General features: G+C 38.8%; 1 protein-coding gene across 1 annotated transcript; it reads right to left on the bottom strand.

Moving 5' to 3' along the window:
• Positions 1-2,194: 2,194 nt before the first annotated feature.
• LOC110163898 (BTB/POZ domain-containing protein KCTD16-like) lies at positions 2,195-10,823 on the bottom strand. Its single transcript, XM_020928915.2, has 2 exons — positions 10,028-10,823; positions 2,195-2,769 (listed from the first exon to the last, which is right to left on the bottom strand). Exons 1-2 carry the CDS (start codon positions 10,821-10,823, stop codon positions 2,327-2,329), a joined length of 1,239 nt encoding a protein of 412 aa, XP_020784574.1. The 3' UTR covers positions 2,195-2,326.
• Positions 10,824-13,248: the final 2,425 nt, after the last annotated feature.

The following is a 13,248-nucleotide window of genomic DNA, read 5'->3' on the forward strand; positions in this document are numbered from 1 at the left end:
TACAGTGCAAAATTTTTGTTTCTTCAATCCAATCAATCAAGTTAAAGATATGTATTTCATATTCATTCTCTACTCTTTGCTGTTCCCAAGGCTGAATACACAAATCTGGCTGGACAGAAGCCCTTCCAACATAAATGTGATGCAGATTACTATGTGCCTAATCTAACGTATATGTCTTGGCAATAGATGGATTACTGCAGTGTGACTCAAGTTCATAACAGCATGTTCATTGTAAGGAAATCAACTTGCTTGGCTGCACAACATGACTGTATAATGTTTATATGTGATAAGTGCGGCTGTTTTCGGGGTACTGTAGCCTTTAGTTACATTGTCTTTTAGTTACATAATATTGGAGAAAGACAAGGCCTCAGTTAACCCTGCAAGATAAATGAGATCAGTTAGAAGCAGTGCTGTATTTGATTGAATTTTTAATGTAACTTTGAGCCCCAGAGAAGGATGTTGGATATTGATTGTATTTAATGATAGTTCAGGGTCGGGATCTAAAGCTATTGACTGGGAGGAGAGTGGCAGGTTCAGGCCTGTGGGATAGGCCAACGAGGTCAGCCTAGCCGATCCAGGACACCCTCCATTCTGATATTGGGAGTATTTGAAATGCAAAAACACATGCATACATTTTTCATTGAGGTATTGGATTCACAGTCGCGCTACATGCACAATCATCTAAAGCACATCTGAGATTCAGTGATGAGGAGAGGAGTACTGGATTTCAAAAAGAAAATCCAAATGCTGTGTTCCCTTTAAATCAAAGAAGAATTTGTCAAGATGTAATTTTAAAAGTTGTGTTAACTGTTCTTTGTAATGCTGTTCAAGGTCGAAACGATGCAAATGATACAAATAGGGAGGACAAGAAAAGCTACTATAAATAGCACTTCCTATGGCACACGCTTGGGATGTTCAACTATACTGTAGCTATTTTTACAGATCATTGTATCCTCCTTGGGTTCATCTCTGAATGAAAAATCAGATTACAATGTCAGGAGGAAGGTATCATTTACATATTGGATCTGGAGCTTTTAATTTAGCTGGATGCAATGCAGTGATTGCCCTGTTATGCATCATTATAGATATATACAGTAGATGATAATCTGATTATGGATTATCCACATTAGACATGTGATTAAAGTAAAAAGAAGACAGGTTTGTGTGAGTCCCAACTCTATGTAAACATCTGGGGCAGTGGCTCTCTAAGATGTCACACCAAATACAAGATTCTGAATACCACCAGATATAAGATGAGTCTATTAGATGAATCAGATCAAAAATAGGACTATTCCTAATAAGGGTTAACCCTTAAGAAGGCAAATATATGAATAAATTGCTCTAAATTAACCAAAGATCACAATTGCACAAGATCATCAGAATACCACCAGAATAGGTCTGCCTCACTAGTGCTATCAGATAATATGAATAGCCAGGCTCCAAATACAATTCTAAATTATTTATTAGATTTTTTGCACACTTAAAGTCAAGGATTTGTCAAACACTCATTGGCATCACATACCAAACAACATCATCTATCCAACACATGACAAACTTTGACAAAAAGATTACATGGCTTACAGATCTAGGCAGTGTGCTCCTCAAAAAAAAAGCATTTTTATTTATCACCAGAACAGTGAATTGAAGTTTTTGTTTTTTTTTTCTGATATTGCATATTATGCTTGTGGTGAAATGACATGCAGTGCAGTTTTGAAAGCCTAAAATAAGTCATATGTATGTGTCATGTATGTGAAGATATACCAGTGGTACCATTGCCTAGTGTTACTCACAAACTTTGAGGTCAGTTTGTCAATGCAACAAAGTACCACCATGTTGAAGAATTATCCAGTGTTATTTGAATGTTGCCTCACTGATACTAATGCTTTGTCTCATCTATAAAGTTTAATTTAATTCATTAGTTAGATTATTTTTAGTGCTGTTGTATCACAGGTGGACTTAAAAATGTGTTTGTCATATTACTTTTTTTTATTTATGCATACTGTTTTGTCCATTCTCCTAAAAGCAATGTCGCCCTGAGGTTACTCTGTTGCTTGGTGGTACAGTTATGTTATAGTGATAACACTCAGAACAAGTAAAACATTGGAGAAACCTGATTTAAACTGGTGCCTATCACATGACACTGTGCTCATTGGACAAACCAAAGACTCAGACAGCCTTATATTTGTGCTCCGATACTTTATAGTGCTGGCGGCATACAGTAGTGTCTTAATTTCATATAATACAGCTTGTGTCTTGAAGGGTACTGCTGTTTTTAGCCTGTGTATTCTGATACCTTTCACCAATGGTAATATGATAGCTCTCACATTCAGAGCCGGTACTTTCTTAGCAGCTCTGATTGCCACATATACTTCCTCTCCGGAAAGTGATCAGGAATCTTAATGCGTCGGAAGTCCTGGATGCACTTCTCCAGCTCCTGCTCCGGAGTCATCTTCTCCTTGTTGATTTTCCTGCCCTTAGCGGCGCCGAACGTCCTCACTCTCATCATGTCAGTCTTGCGTCTCATCTCGGCCTGCTGCTGGATGTGGGAGGGCCCCTTTGTCATAGAGCGGTCCAAAGTTTGGGCGTTGCATGGGGGGCGGGTCACGGGTCCTCGGATCACGGTGCCCTGGGGGGAGCTGGCCTCAGAGTGGGACTCTGAGCAGGAGGTGGACAGCTCATTGAAAGAGGTGCCACTCTCGCCTTCGTGTTCACTCTTGTGGCTTTTACAGCAGCAGTCACAGTGAGAGGACGACCACTTAGACGGCCCACCTAAAACACAAAACACACTTTGTTTGCTTGAGCACAGAGGATCACAAGATGGCATGGAAGATAATAATAATTTTACAATTATAACACTCTATTTAATATGTTTTCAATTGAATTGTCCTGAGTGCATGGTTATTTTGTGGGTCCAGGAATAAAAAGTTGGACCCTGACCCTGGCACTGGCTATATAATCTTACATTGCTGTTTCGTTTGTTTCCACCAATATTGCAAACCATTAATTTTGTTTATAGGCTTCTAAAAAGCGGGACATTACAAGTATCCTGAGAGACCTTCTTCTGGTTATCTGCCCTCATTTTAGAAAACACCGGTGGTAGAGTTTGTTTACAGAAGTCCTTAGTATGTAAAGGATTTTTTCTAACCATCATCTAAATGAGAAGCATGACTGATGGAGCAGCAGTTGATAAATGCTCACACAGCGATTTCAGTCATACAAAACTGCACCAGTGTAAGGAGTGCAGCACCTCCAATCCATGTAGGTGTGCTTTAGGAAATATGTTGGCTTGTACCTTTAACATTTAATTGCTGAATTTCAGGAGTTGGTGGGCTGTGCATATTGCTTTCCCTGATAAGCTACAGTGCATTCTCCAGACAAGGCTTGTCTCAAAGCAAAACCAATCTGCCTCAGTTTCAAGCTTCTTAATGTTATGTACCTATCAGTATAACCTTTGAGAAAGCAAATAAATTTACTTACAACTTACAAATATTAAAAGAGACATTTGAAATCTATTATTAAATCATAAATAAAACTCGTATTTTGCACACCCCTCTAATTTATAAGGCTGGGCTCACATTATAATGATGATGTCAAAATTTCAGATGGAGGGCAGCCAGGGGAGTAACTCTCTGGGAGATTTTTTGTTTTTGAAAGAATTAATCAAACTTATCACACATTTTGAATTTTCTTATGGATCGGGGATTCATATTTATTATTATTTTCATCTTATAATAATGGCACCACTTTTTGAAGGTGAAAAATAATATCTTATAACTTAACTTTAACCCTACCCAGAGTGTTTTTTAGCATTGGATTGGATAGTTCTTGTGCTAACAGAGAGGACATTGAATGACTTTGTGCCAATTTTTGTTTCATGTGGATGAGCTCAGTAAATGGGGTTGGGTGATACGAGGAAAAAAATAATAATTTCTTTCTCATGTTGATAAATCTTGATCAATCTTTGATCAATATTTGAATAATTTTTGATTTCATGTTAATCTAGTCTTATCAAAAACAAAATTCCTCCAGAATAGAACCTTTCCTTCGATTGGCTGTAGATTTCTTGATTTAAAACAACAACAACAACAACAACACTATATCATTAACACATGGTGTATCAATCTTTTGATTAACTGCCCAGCCCTACCAGTAAGTACAGAGAAATTAACTATAAGTCACGTCAAATGTCGGAATCTCAAGGAATCTCAGTTGAATGTTGTGAACCTACTGGCCAATACTCAATGCAACAGGGACCACGTGTAAAAAGCAGGGGGCGACCACGGTGCCCAAAGACCCTTTTCGTGCCAGGACCTTGATTGAGGATCTATCATGTGCAAAGCTCTACACAACCTCCACACAATCAGCTTATCTGGAAAAACCTAGAAGTGCAAACCTGTGCAATTGAACCTAATACTAATTCAGATTCTGTTTTTAGAACTGAAGAAATAAAATCTATAGATTAGAAAGTGTGAATTGCTGTTTGTTCTTCACTTTCTTTCACAATGTACTTTAAGCAGAGGAGTCTGGTTGACTTTCTTTGTCCTGTACTTTTGCCTCCCCTTGCTGCCTCCTACACTGTTAATTAAGTACTGTGTGTTTGTGCTGCCTGTTAGCTTGTGAAGAGCTCAAGTAAAGACAGTAAACAGGAGCAGCCTTTGTTTCCAAAAATATCCATGGGCTGTGATCTCATTCAGACATACGTACAGGTAGAAATGTGCTATCGTTAAACAACAAAACTGTGAAAAACAGATTTAGATCTGACAAAGCCAAATAAGAAACAGTGTAATTGAAACTTACTTGAACCTTTGAGATACTCTGCAGTCTGCAATGGACCACACTTTGTAGTTTCACTTATCTTCTTGACAGATGGATAATCTCAGTTGTATTTGAAGTATTTTACTTGTACTCTTTATTATAGTTTTAAGAATTCACTTAAACTTTTGGCTGTTTTAGTTCCAGCTAGTTTGAAACATATGAAAATATTCTTATGAGTTCTTTGAAAATACATTCTCTGTCATTATTAGTTTCAAGATGTACAGATTCTCCACAGTTCCAGCAGCTCTAGGCTGCGTGTATGCAAAATATATCACAATATTACAATTTCATATCATCCCCAAAGCAATATAACAACATATTATGAGTGATATGATATTGCCTAGCCCTAGTACACCTTCTGTTTATCCGTTAACTTTCTAAACCTCACTGTGGTATCAACAACATATCACTGTGGTATCAAAAGCAAATCTAAAAATCTCCTAATGGCCTTTGTAGTGAGCTGCAGACCAAGTATTACAGAAGGGGCAATAACTTGTCCATTACCTCCTCCCATTGCATGCTGTGAATCAAGTCCAAGGGATTTTAACCTCTTTGCCTCCACTGTAATGGCGAGCGTATCTCTACTGCTATGATTGCATTGCGTTGATAGTGAGAGAGTCACTAACAGCTTTTTAATGGCTAATCCATGAGTTAAGAGGCCAATCAGTGCACCAATATCTCTCTGCAGTGAGAGGCGAAACCAGCTGATGAGACGCTCTGGGCAAATGCAGGTGTGAAAGAAGCCTGAGGGCTACTGGAGGGCTGACCTGTTTGTGAAACTATAGACCAAATTACATTTTATAAAAATCACACTCTATGCAGGGAAGTGATTTATAATAAATCCACTGACAAGGCTGAAATTACATGGCTGCTTTTTGGGGATTTTTTTTTTTTTTTTTTTTTAAATGATTACTAAAATGTATTTAAAACACACACACTTGGCCCTTATTACCACCTGGAGAATTAGTTTATGTTTTCAGTTGGTGGGGGAATAGAGGAAAATTAATATGCAGACACCACAAAGAAATGCCTAAACCAGGTTAAAGTGGCAGGTTTTAAGCCACTGTGCCACCCAGTAGTTGGAAATCATCTCCATTATACTTGTATACTGTAGCTGCTTGAAACTCAAGTCTTCCAGAGCAGAAATTCTTATTGTTTTCAGTGAAAAAATATAAACAAGTCATTATCAGACTCGTGTCTCCAAACATTGTTTGCCTTTCTCCATTAAAACAAGTAACTGCGTGTACACTTTGCTATCTTTTCAGGGAAGCCATTGATTGCTGTGTGTTTTTTCAGATCTATATGGCCTGTATAAGAGATCATATTCCAACCACAGTGAAAGGCCCAGGCTGTGTCGGCACTTCTCATAAATAACATAGACAGCGGGAGTCGAGTTCAGCTCTGTCAAAGCAAAGCAACTCCAGCAAAAAGCATCCCTGTCTGTCCTCAGACTGGGGGCACCCACAGTTCTGTTGATTTTCTACAATATTTGGATTTTGATCATATTTATACTCCATAATTGAAGCCATGAGGAGATTGTAGCAAATAGTTGAAAAGTAGAACATGATAGTGACAGCTGAGTCAGACAAATGAAAATGTCACTGGGCTAGTTGTGTTTTGTACATACTAGGAGTCTAAACTGATTCATCGGAGTGTGGCTAGTCAAGATCACAGCAAGGTATTCTTTGGCAAATGCTTGAAACTGCATCAGTAAGTAAGTCACAAGGTACAGGATACTTCAATCTTACCCTGTCCTCTGCATCATCTTCTCTCAACTTCTTCTGTTCTTGTTTTTGGACCTGGCAGTTTGAAGTTTAAGAATCCAACTTCATCTCAGTGACAACATTAGAATAATCTGCTTTGTTTTTGTCCTTCTGCAGCTTTTGCTCAAATGAAGTGCGAAATAGTCATGTGTCTATGTTGTTGTTCAGGGCAAATTCAGAGTGCATTGTGTGTAAACTTGTCTGGCAGGCTTAAATATGCAGATGAATGCACCCATTCAGGCATTTTACAGTGAAGATACTCAGGTCTCACACTCACTTGCTCACAGCTCCAGTGGCACAAATAATTTGACTGTGCCTCTGGTAGATTGTGGTTTACACTTTGTTAGCTCAAAAATTAGGCCAGCATGTCCTTGTAGCAAGAAAAAGGCTTGTCTTGCAAAGAAAGTGACAGGCATTATAGGGTGAGTGAAATCCGTTTCAACTAGATAAGGATATTTGGGGCAAAAGTATGACTTCAGCAATTTCTGACCAAGCGGTAGCCTCATGTCATAGATAATCATGTCTGTTATATCTGTGTGGATTTGTCAATATCAATTATATGAAGCCCTTGTGGCAGAAACATCTCATCCAGCACCACTCATCACAAATTATTGCCAAGTACCTTAACAACAACTTTAAATCAATTAGTCTAAAAATCTAGATTCTCCCCTTGTGTTTTTCGTGCCCTGTAACTACAAAGATTCATGCCACCACTGTTTAACACTGTCTCTGTTCTCACAAAAGAATTGACTCATATTAACATGTTAACAAGGTAATGATCTCACTCACATCTCACCAGCAACACACTAAAGCATAGATAAGAAAAAGAAAAATATATATATTTAACACAAATTGTCAATTCTCCATGTCAAGATAGTGAACAATTATAGCAACTTCAGGGAGTCCCCTGTCCTGAGTGAACCTTGAGCCTTGTCCACATGAGGATGCTCCCATTGTACTATATTTGAACTCTCTGAGGGTACAATTTAAGTGCAGCCTGTCAGAGGGGCTTGCTGCTACCAGTACTACAGGGAAAAAAGATATTTAGATTATGACTGAAAGAGGTTTTACTAACTAGTATTTCAGCTAGAAAACTCAAAACTTTACACATGTTAAGACCACACTGTCTGGTCTGGTATACCATAAATTGGTTAAGTTTTTATTAAAACACTTCGATGCGGCTTGGGACACCAAAAATAACTGGTAGTAATGCCCAGTGGCAGGATTCGTTTTTTTTTTTTTTCTTTCAATATGTGAATAACTTTTTAGAAGACTATATTTCACAAAATATTTTAGTACAGTGTCTTCTGGGACTGGAATGCTTATTGTAAAACTGCTAATCCTGTAAAAGATACTCCTGAGTGTGATTATAAAAGAAATCATCTTTCAAGGTGAGCAAATTGTCTTCCTGATCTGATGTACTGCTTTAGATTGTGTTGTGTGAGAGATGGTCGGAGGGCACACACAGAGCACCTTTGACCATTTTTCCATCCAGGTACTTCTTAAGACTAATTCGTGGAAACACCATCCATCACAAGACATCACCAATCCATCTATTCTCTGCACAGCCTCAATCTGTGAGTGTTTACATGCAAGTTAATAATGATTGTATGCTTCCAGTGTGACTTTTTCTATTGTTTCACAGGGTTAGTTTTTATGTTTATGGAGCATTGGGCCAATTTGAGTACTGCAGGATCATGATGATTCAGATTATAGAGTACAACTGGACAGTTTGATTTAGTTACTAGTATTTGTCATAGACACTGTGTGAAAACAAACTAAATTAATGTATGTACAGTACAAATGTCAGTTTAAAAAATGAGTAGAAACTGATTTTCTTTCTGCAGACACCCATTCCTGTAATTGAGTGTTAGGTTGATGGCTTCATGGATGAATGGGATTTGTGACTGATCATATTGATGAAACTGATACCATACAGGGAAGTGATGAACTGTTGCATTTGGGGAAATTAAAATCTGTGGAACCTGCAGAGAACTGAACTTAACAGGAAACGCAAATAAGTAATGAGTATACATTTTTTGTGGGTTTTTTTGCACTAAAAACATTAAAGCATGCACACATGCACATTCTCTATCGCCCATGAAGTGCACTTGATTACATGTATCCTTAGCTGCCCTGGGCCAGCCACTGTCTTCTATTAAAAATACGTGTTTTTCTTGAATACCAAAAAAAAATACGTGTTTTTAAAGTGCTAGAAAGAAACTATATATTTTGTGTTTGGTCATGATTTGTCCCTCCATCAGCAGTAACACACCTTTTGCATTTGCTTGCTTTGCTTTCTCTTTCCATAAAAAATGTGTTTCTTCTTACTGCTCCCCAAGACCAAACTGCTACTTTAGTCTATTTTTGTTCTTCCTCTGCAGTTCTCCCCATGGCCAGGTCTCATGCAACTTTTACTTCCTTGTTCCTCCAGTTTCTTGCTCTTCCCATCTGTGCTGCTCACTTCCCTTCAGATTTCTTCAAGCTTGTTTTTCCCTGAACTCCACATTCTTCCTCCACATTCTCAAACTCACAGAAATAACATGGACCACTATTACTGAACACGGTGAATGCATTAAATATGTATAATTATTATTGTTCCATATCAGCAGTGAATCTTTTTAAATAACTGGATATTTATACTACATAAATAATCCAACATATACATTTTGCATTAATTATTGACAATAATGTGTGTACTGTGAGAAGGAAGGGTTACCATTATTTCTATGCTTTTAGTCTGCCTCTTCCATATCCCACGCTTTGCCAGGCTAAATGACTCAGGAAAGTTTGGATGCACTGCATGCTCATGTTATAATTTGCTCATAATAACAATAATAAATCTTAGCTCACCATATGTCAGGTCTTTTCCTTCCTGACCCTCGAAGTGAGCCCCTTTCGGCGCTTCTAAAGAAGTCATTGAGAATAATAAACAACATGCTTTTTAACTGACCATATGCTTTGGTACTTAAGGCGAGCATAGCAGTTTTGCTACTAATTAACACGTTTGTTCAAACTTAAAGCAAAGAGCTAGAGATTGTGAAGTGCACCGCGGGTAATGTCACTGTCCACTGGTGCTAGATTATTCATAACCAATGGGTAGCTGACTGGATCTGAGCAATAACCAGTGTTTACGCATGACGCATGAGTGGCAACCTCAGTTTGTGACTCAACGACTCATTGTCCTGTGGGCAAGTCTTTAAAAAAAAAAGAAAAGAAATTATAAGTCAGCCGTGGCACGAAACACACGGATTTAGAGGAGTGCTAAGCGAACGTGCTTCTGGGTGTAGCTAGTTTTTACTGAGTCCTCTTGAGTATCCAAACCCAAGCCTATAGTATGTATGGTGATTAGACATTTTAAAGAGTCTAGGCTATAAAATATTTGCTTGTTTGTTTGTTTGTTTGTTTGTTTTATTTTGAGTGCATAGTTTTCATTAAGTCGTACTCACGGTAGAAGATGTACTGTGCGTAATTGGACCAGACTCTGTCATCCGCGTAATGACCGGCTGGGGACGCTGTCAGGGATGTGTTGCAGGCCACAATGTGAAAGCCACTCTCTGACAGCATGTCGAAAGCTCGTTCCAGATGTCTGAACTTAAGGTAAAACCTGCACGTGTAGCGGTCAGATGGTCTGTCTAAATCCCGATTCTCGCTAAGTGCGTCTCCAAATACTTCCTTTGCCAAACCGATCCTGCTGCTGATGAAAATACGGGGCAACTTTTTAACTTTGGCATCGCTGTCTTTGGCTCCAGCAGCACATACGCCTTTGAGCACCACTGTGATGTAGCCGTATCTCTTGTCCAAGGAGTAAGATGAATAGAATCTTTCACTGCCCTGCGAGGCATCGTCAAAATCACTCAAACAGAAATCATCTTGAATCAGTTTAGACTCCTCTGAGGATAAAAGTTTTACCAAATCAGGCAACTGAAAATATTCCGCTTCTCTCTTTAAGCGTCCGCGCTCTGGAAAGTGATCAGGCAAGACAACTTGTTTGTCTCTAAGATAATCCAATACATAGCGAAAAAGAAAACCATCTCTATCAATAAAATAGCGTCCTCTGAAGTCCTTTGATAAGTCGTTAGAAGATCCTTTCTTGTTAGAGAAGAGCTTCCCTAAAAGCGAATTGGGAAAGCTTGTCAGGGTTGCTTGGCGCGTATAATACACCTGTCCTCCCACGTTTAGTTCAATAACATCTGCTGGAGAATCCTTTGCGGTTTGTGTTTTAGAGTTGTCGCTTAGAGCCATTTTAGTCCACACCGAGGGAAATCTGAGTCTTGTCAAACGGGGAAGGGGCGTCCCAGAAGTTTAGGGTGTGGGGTATAGTGCATGGGCATGGTGCATCACGCGCTGCAGTGCTTGCCCGCCAAAAGACCCGAGGTGTAAGAACTGTATATCCTCACTTTGACCCCGCGCGTAAAAGTGCAGATCAACTGTACTTCCTGAGGAAAAATAATCGATTATCGTCATAACCAAAGACCCGTGAGCGCATCGCGTTACAAACGTCCACTGCAAAGGGTCACAGCGGGGACATCACAGAAACACAATCTTCTTTTCGTTTAAAAATACCATTGGATCAAAAACTATATCAACATCAACCAACTGTGCCCAAAGCACAGCTCTTTGCGTCTCAGTACCAAAAATATCTGAACACAGTCCGGTCCGGTCACTGCACTAAAACAGTGAGACTGAAACGTACTCCACTTACGAGACTGAAGCTCCAACTCCTGAGCGCGACCATCTATCCACGCTGCTGATTGGGAGACGGTAAAGAAGATTTATAAGCATTTTTGTTTCAAGTTGTGCAAGGCTGAAATTGTTCCATAAAGTGATGCCCTATATCATATTAAAAGAACATTAAATTTGTAGACAGTGCACACATTTCTGCCCTGTTTTATACGCGGATCTTATCCAACAGCATGCAGCTGCAGCTGGTGAAGAGGATCTAATGCCGTACTAACATCAAGCACTGCGGACTTTAATCCCTCCTTTCGAATCTTCACAGAGACATTTGCTTCCACATTAAACGCTTTTAGCTGACACGCTTATCCCAAGAGAGGAGAGGGGGCTGGCTTATGTGTCTTGGTTAAAGAATTATCTGCAGAATGATGCGTCCGCGACACGCATCTGTCCACGAAAAAGTGTCTTTCTGAGAAGTATTATTTCTGACATCAATAATACCTGTATTATTTTTATGACAGACATACACAATTACAGCAATGAACTCACAAATCAAAAATCGAAAATTTCGAATCAAAGTTTAGGTGTTCTGTCGAATAGTCATACAGTTTTGGTTTCACTAGCAAACGCAATAAAGCACAAGGGACACTTTTGTGTTGAACAGTCAACACATTAGAAAATGGATCTCTTCGTCATTGAATCTCATGAAGCGACTATATGGTTTCAGCACCATGGACAGCAGCCCCACCACCACCACCACTACCCCACCTCATTTGAACTGGGCTACTCTCTTTTTAAAAATGTATTTTTCTTTGGCAATCGTCATGTTGTTCAATTCATCACAGAAAGAGCTAATATTTTTTCTAGGCTATGTGACTCAAAGCATTCATTGTAAAAACTGTCTGCTGCTGAAGGAACATTTGGTAAAAAAAAATTACTTGTTCTTAGATAACTTGTTGTAGAACATGATTTCCTTGTATGTGGCGTAAATGCAGTCACAGTCACTAAGCTTAATTCCACTGTCAGTTTTCAGTCAATTATAGTGTTTGGCCCACTTCGGTGTACTTGTTACAAAGCAGTTAGCCACACAGGAGGAATTAAAAGGGCTACAGAGAGCTCAATTTAAGACAAGTGTGCACATTTCTATCTAATATTGCAACATTTAAATTATAGAGATTGCATTCTGTATGAAAATATCTGGAGTTTTCTCATTTACATTTGTGAGTGGGTCATTTTGCTCTATGTAATAAAAAGTTTTTGCAGCAATGCTGATCAGAGGTGTTGATGATGGGAGAGCACCCTTGACTGGTGGTTTGGAGGAGGCAGTGGTCACGGTTTGCCCTGTTAATTCAGAGTAGCCTATATTGTGCTGAGAGGGGTTGCTAAGCAGCTACATGGGACTGAGTGGGTTTCAAACAGTAGGGAGAACTACTGCTGAGCACATTTTTATATAAAGAAAGCATGTATTCTTCTGACTCATCTCATACAGCTCAAGTTTAAATTGAAGCACTACATGTTGATTCTACCTGCCTATTCATAAGGCAGATTCCTGTTTATACAGGTGATATAGATTATATAGGTATAGATTTTGAGGACTTTTGACTATTCATGGCCATACCTGCTTGTGAATGCCCAATCTCATCAGATCTCAGAAGCTAAGCAAGGCCTTAGATAGTAGACCACTCAAAAAACAAAACAAAAAAACAGGTGCCCCAGGGGGGCAGCATTGGCTCTAATGTTAACTGCCATTGTGTCATTAGGTAAGAAACTTCACCCACCATCTTTGAATGTCCAGAAAAGAGCTAATAATGATACTACTACTACTACTACTACTACTACTACTACTACTACTACTACTACTACTACTACTACTACTACTACTACTACTACTACTACTACTACTACTAATAATAATAATAATAATAATAATAATAATAAATGCATGAATGAATGAATGAATGAATTAAAATAGATAATATGTGTTTTTCATCAT

Source organism: Boleophthalmus pectinirostris, unplaced genomic scaffold (assembly GCF_026225935.1).
Source record: "Boleophthalmus pectinirostris isolate CB_2022bp ecotype Guang Dong unplaced genomic scaffold, ASM2622593v1 HiC_scaffold_23, whole genome shotgun sequence".
Classification (NCBI taxonomy): domain Eukaryota; kingdom Metazoa; phylum Chordata; class Actinopteri; order Gobiiformes; family Gobiidae; genus Boleophthalmus; species Boleophthalmus pectinirostris.

Coding starts and splice junctions, on each gene's coding strand:
- LOC110163898 (XM_020928915.2), bottom strand. CDS start 10,823: ATGGCTCTAAGCGACAACTCTAAAACACAAACCGCAAAGGATTCTCCA. Junction 2,770..10,027: donor CGCACAGTACATCTTCTACC/GTGAGTACGACT, acceptor TTTGTGTTTTAG/GTGGGCCGTCTAAGTGGTCG.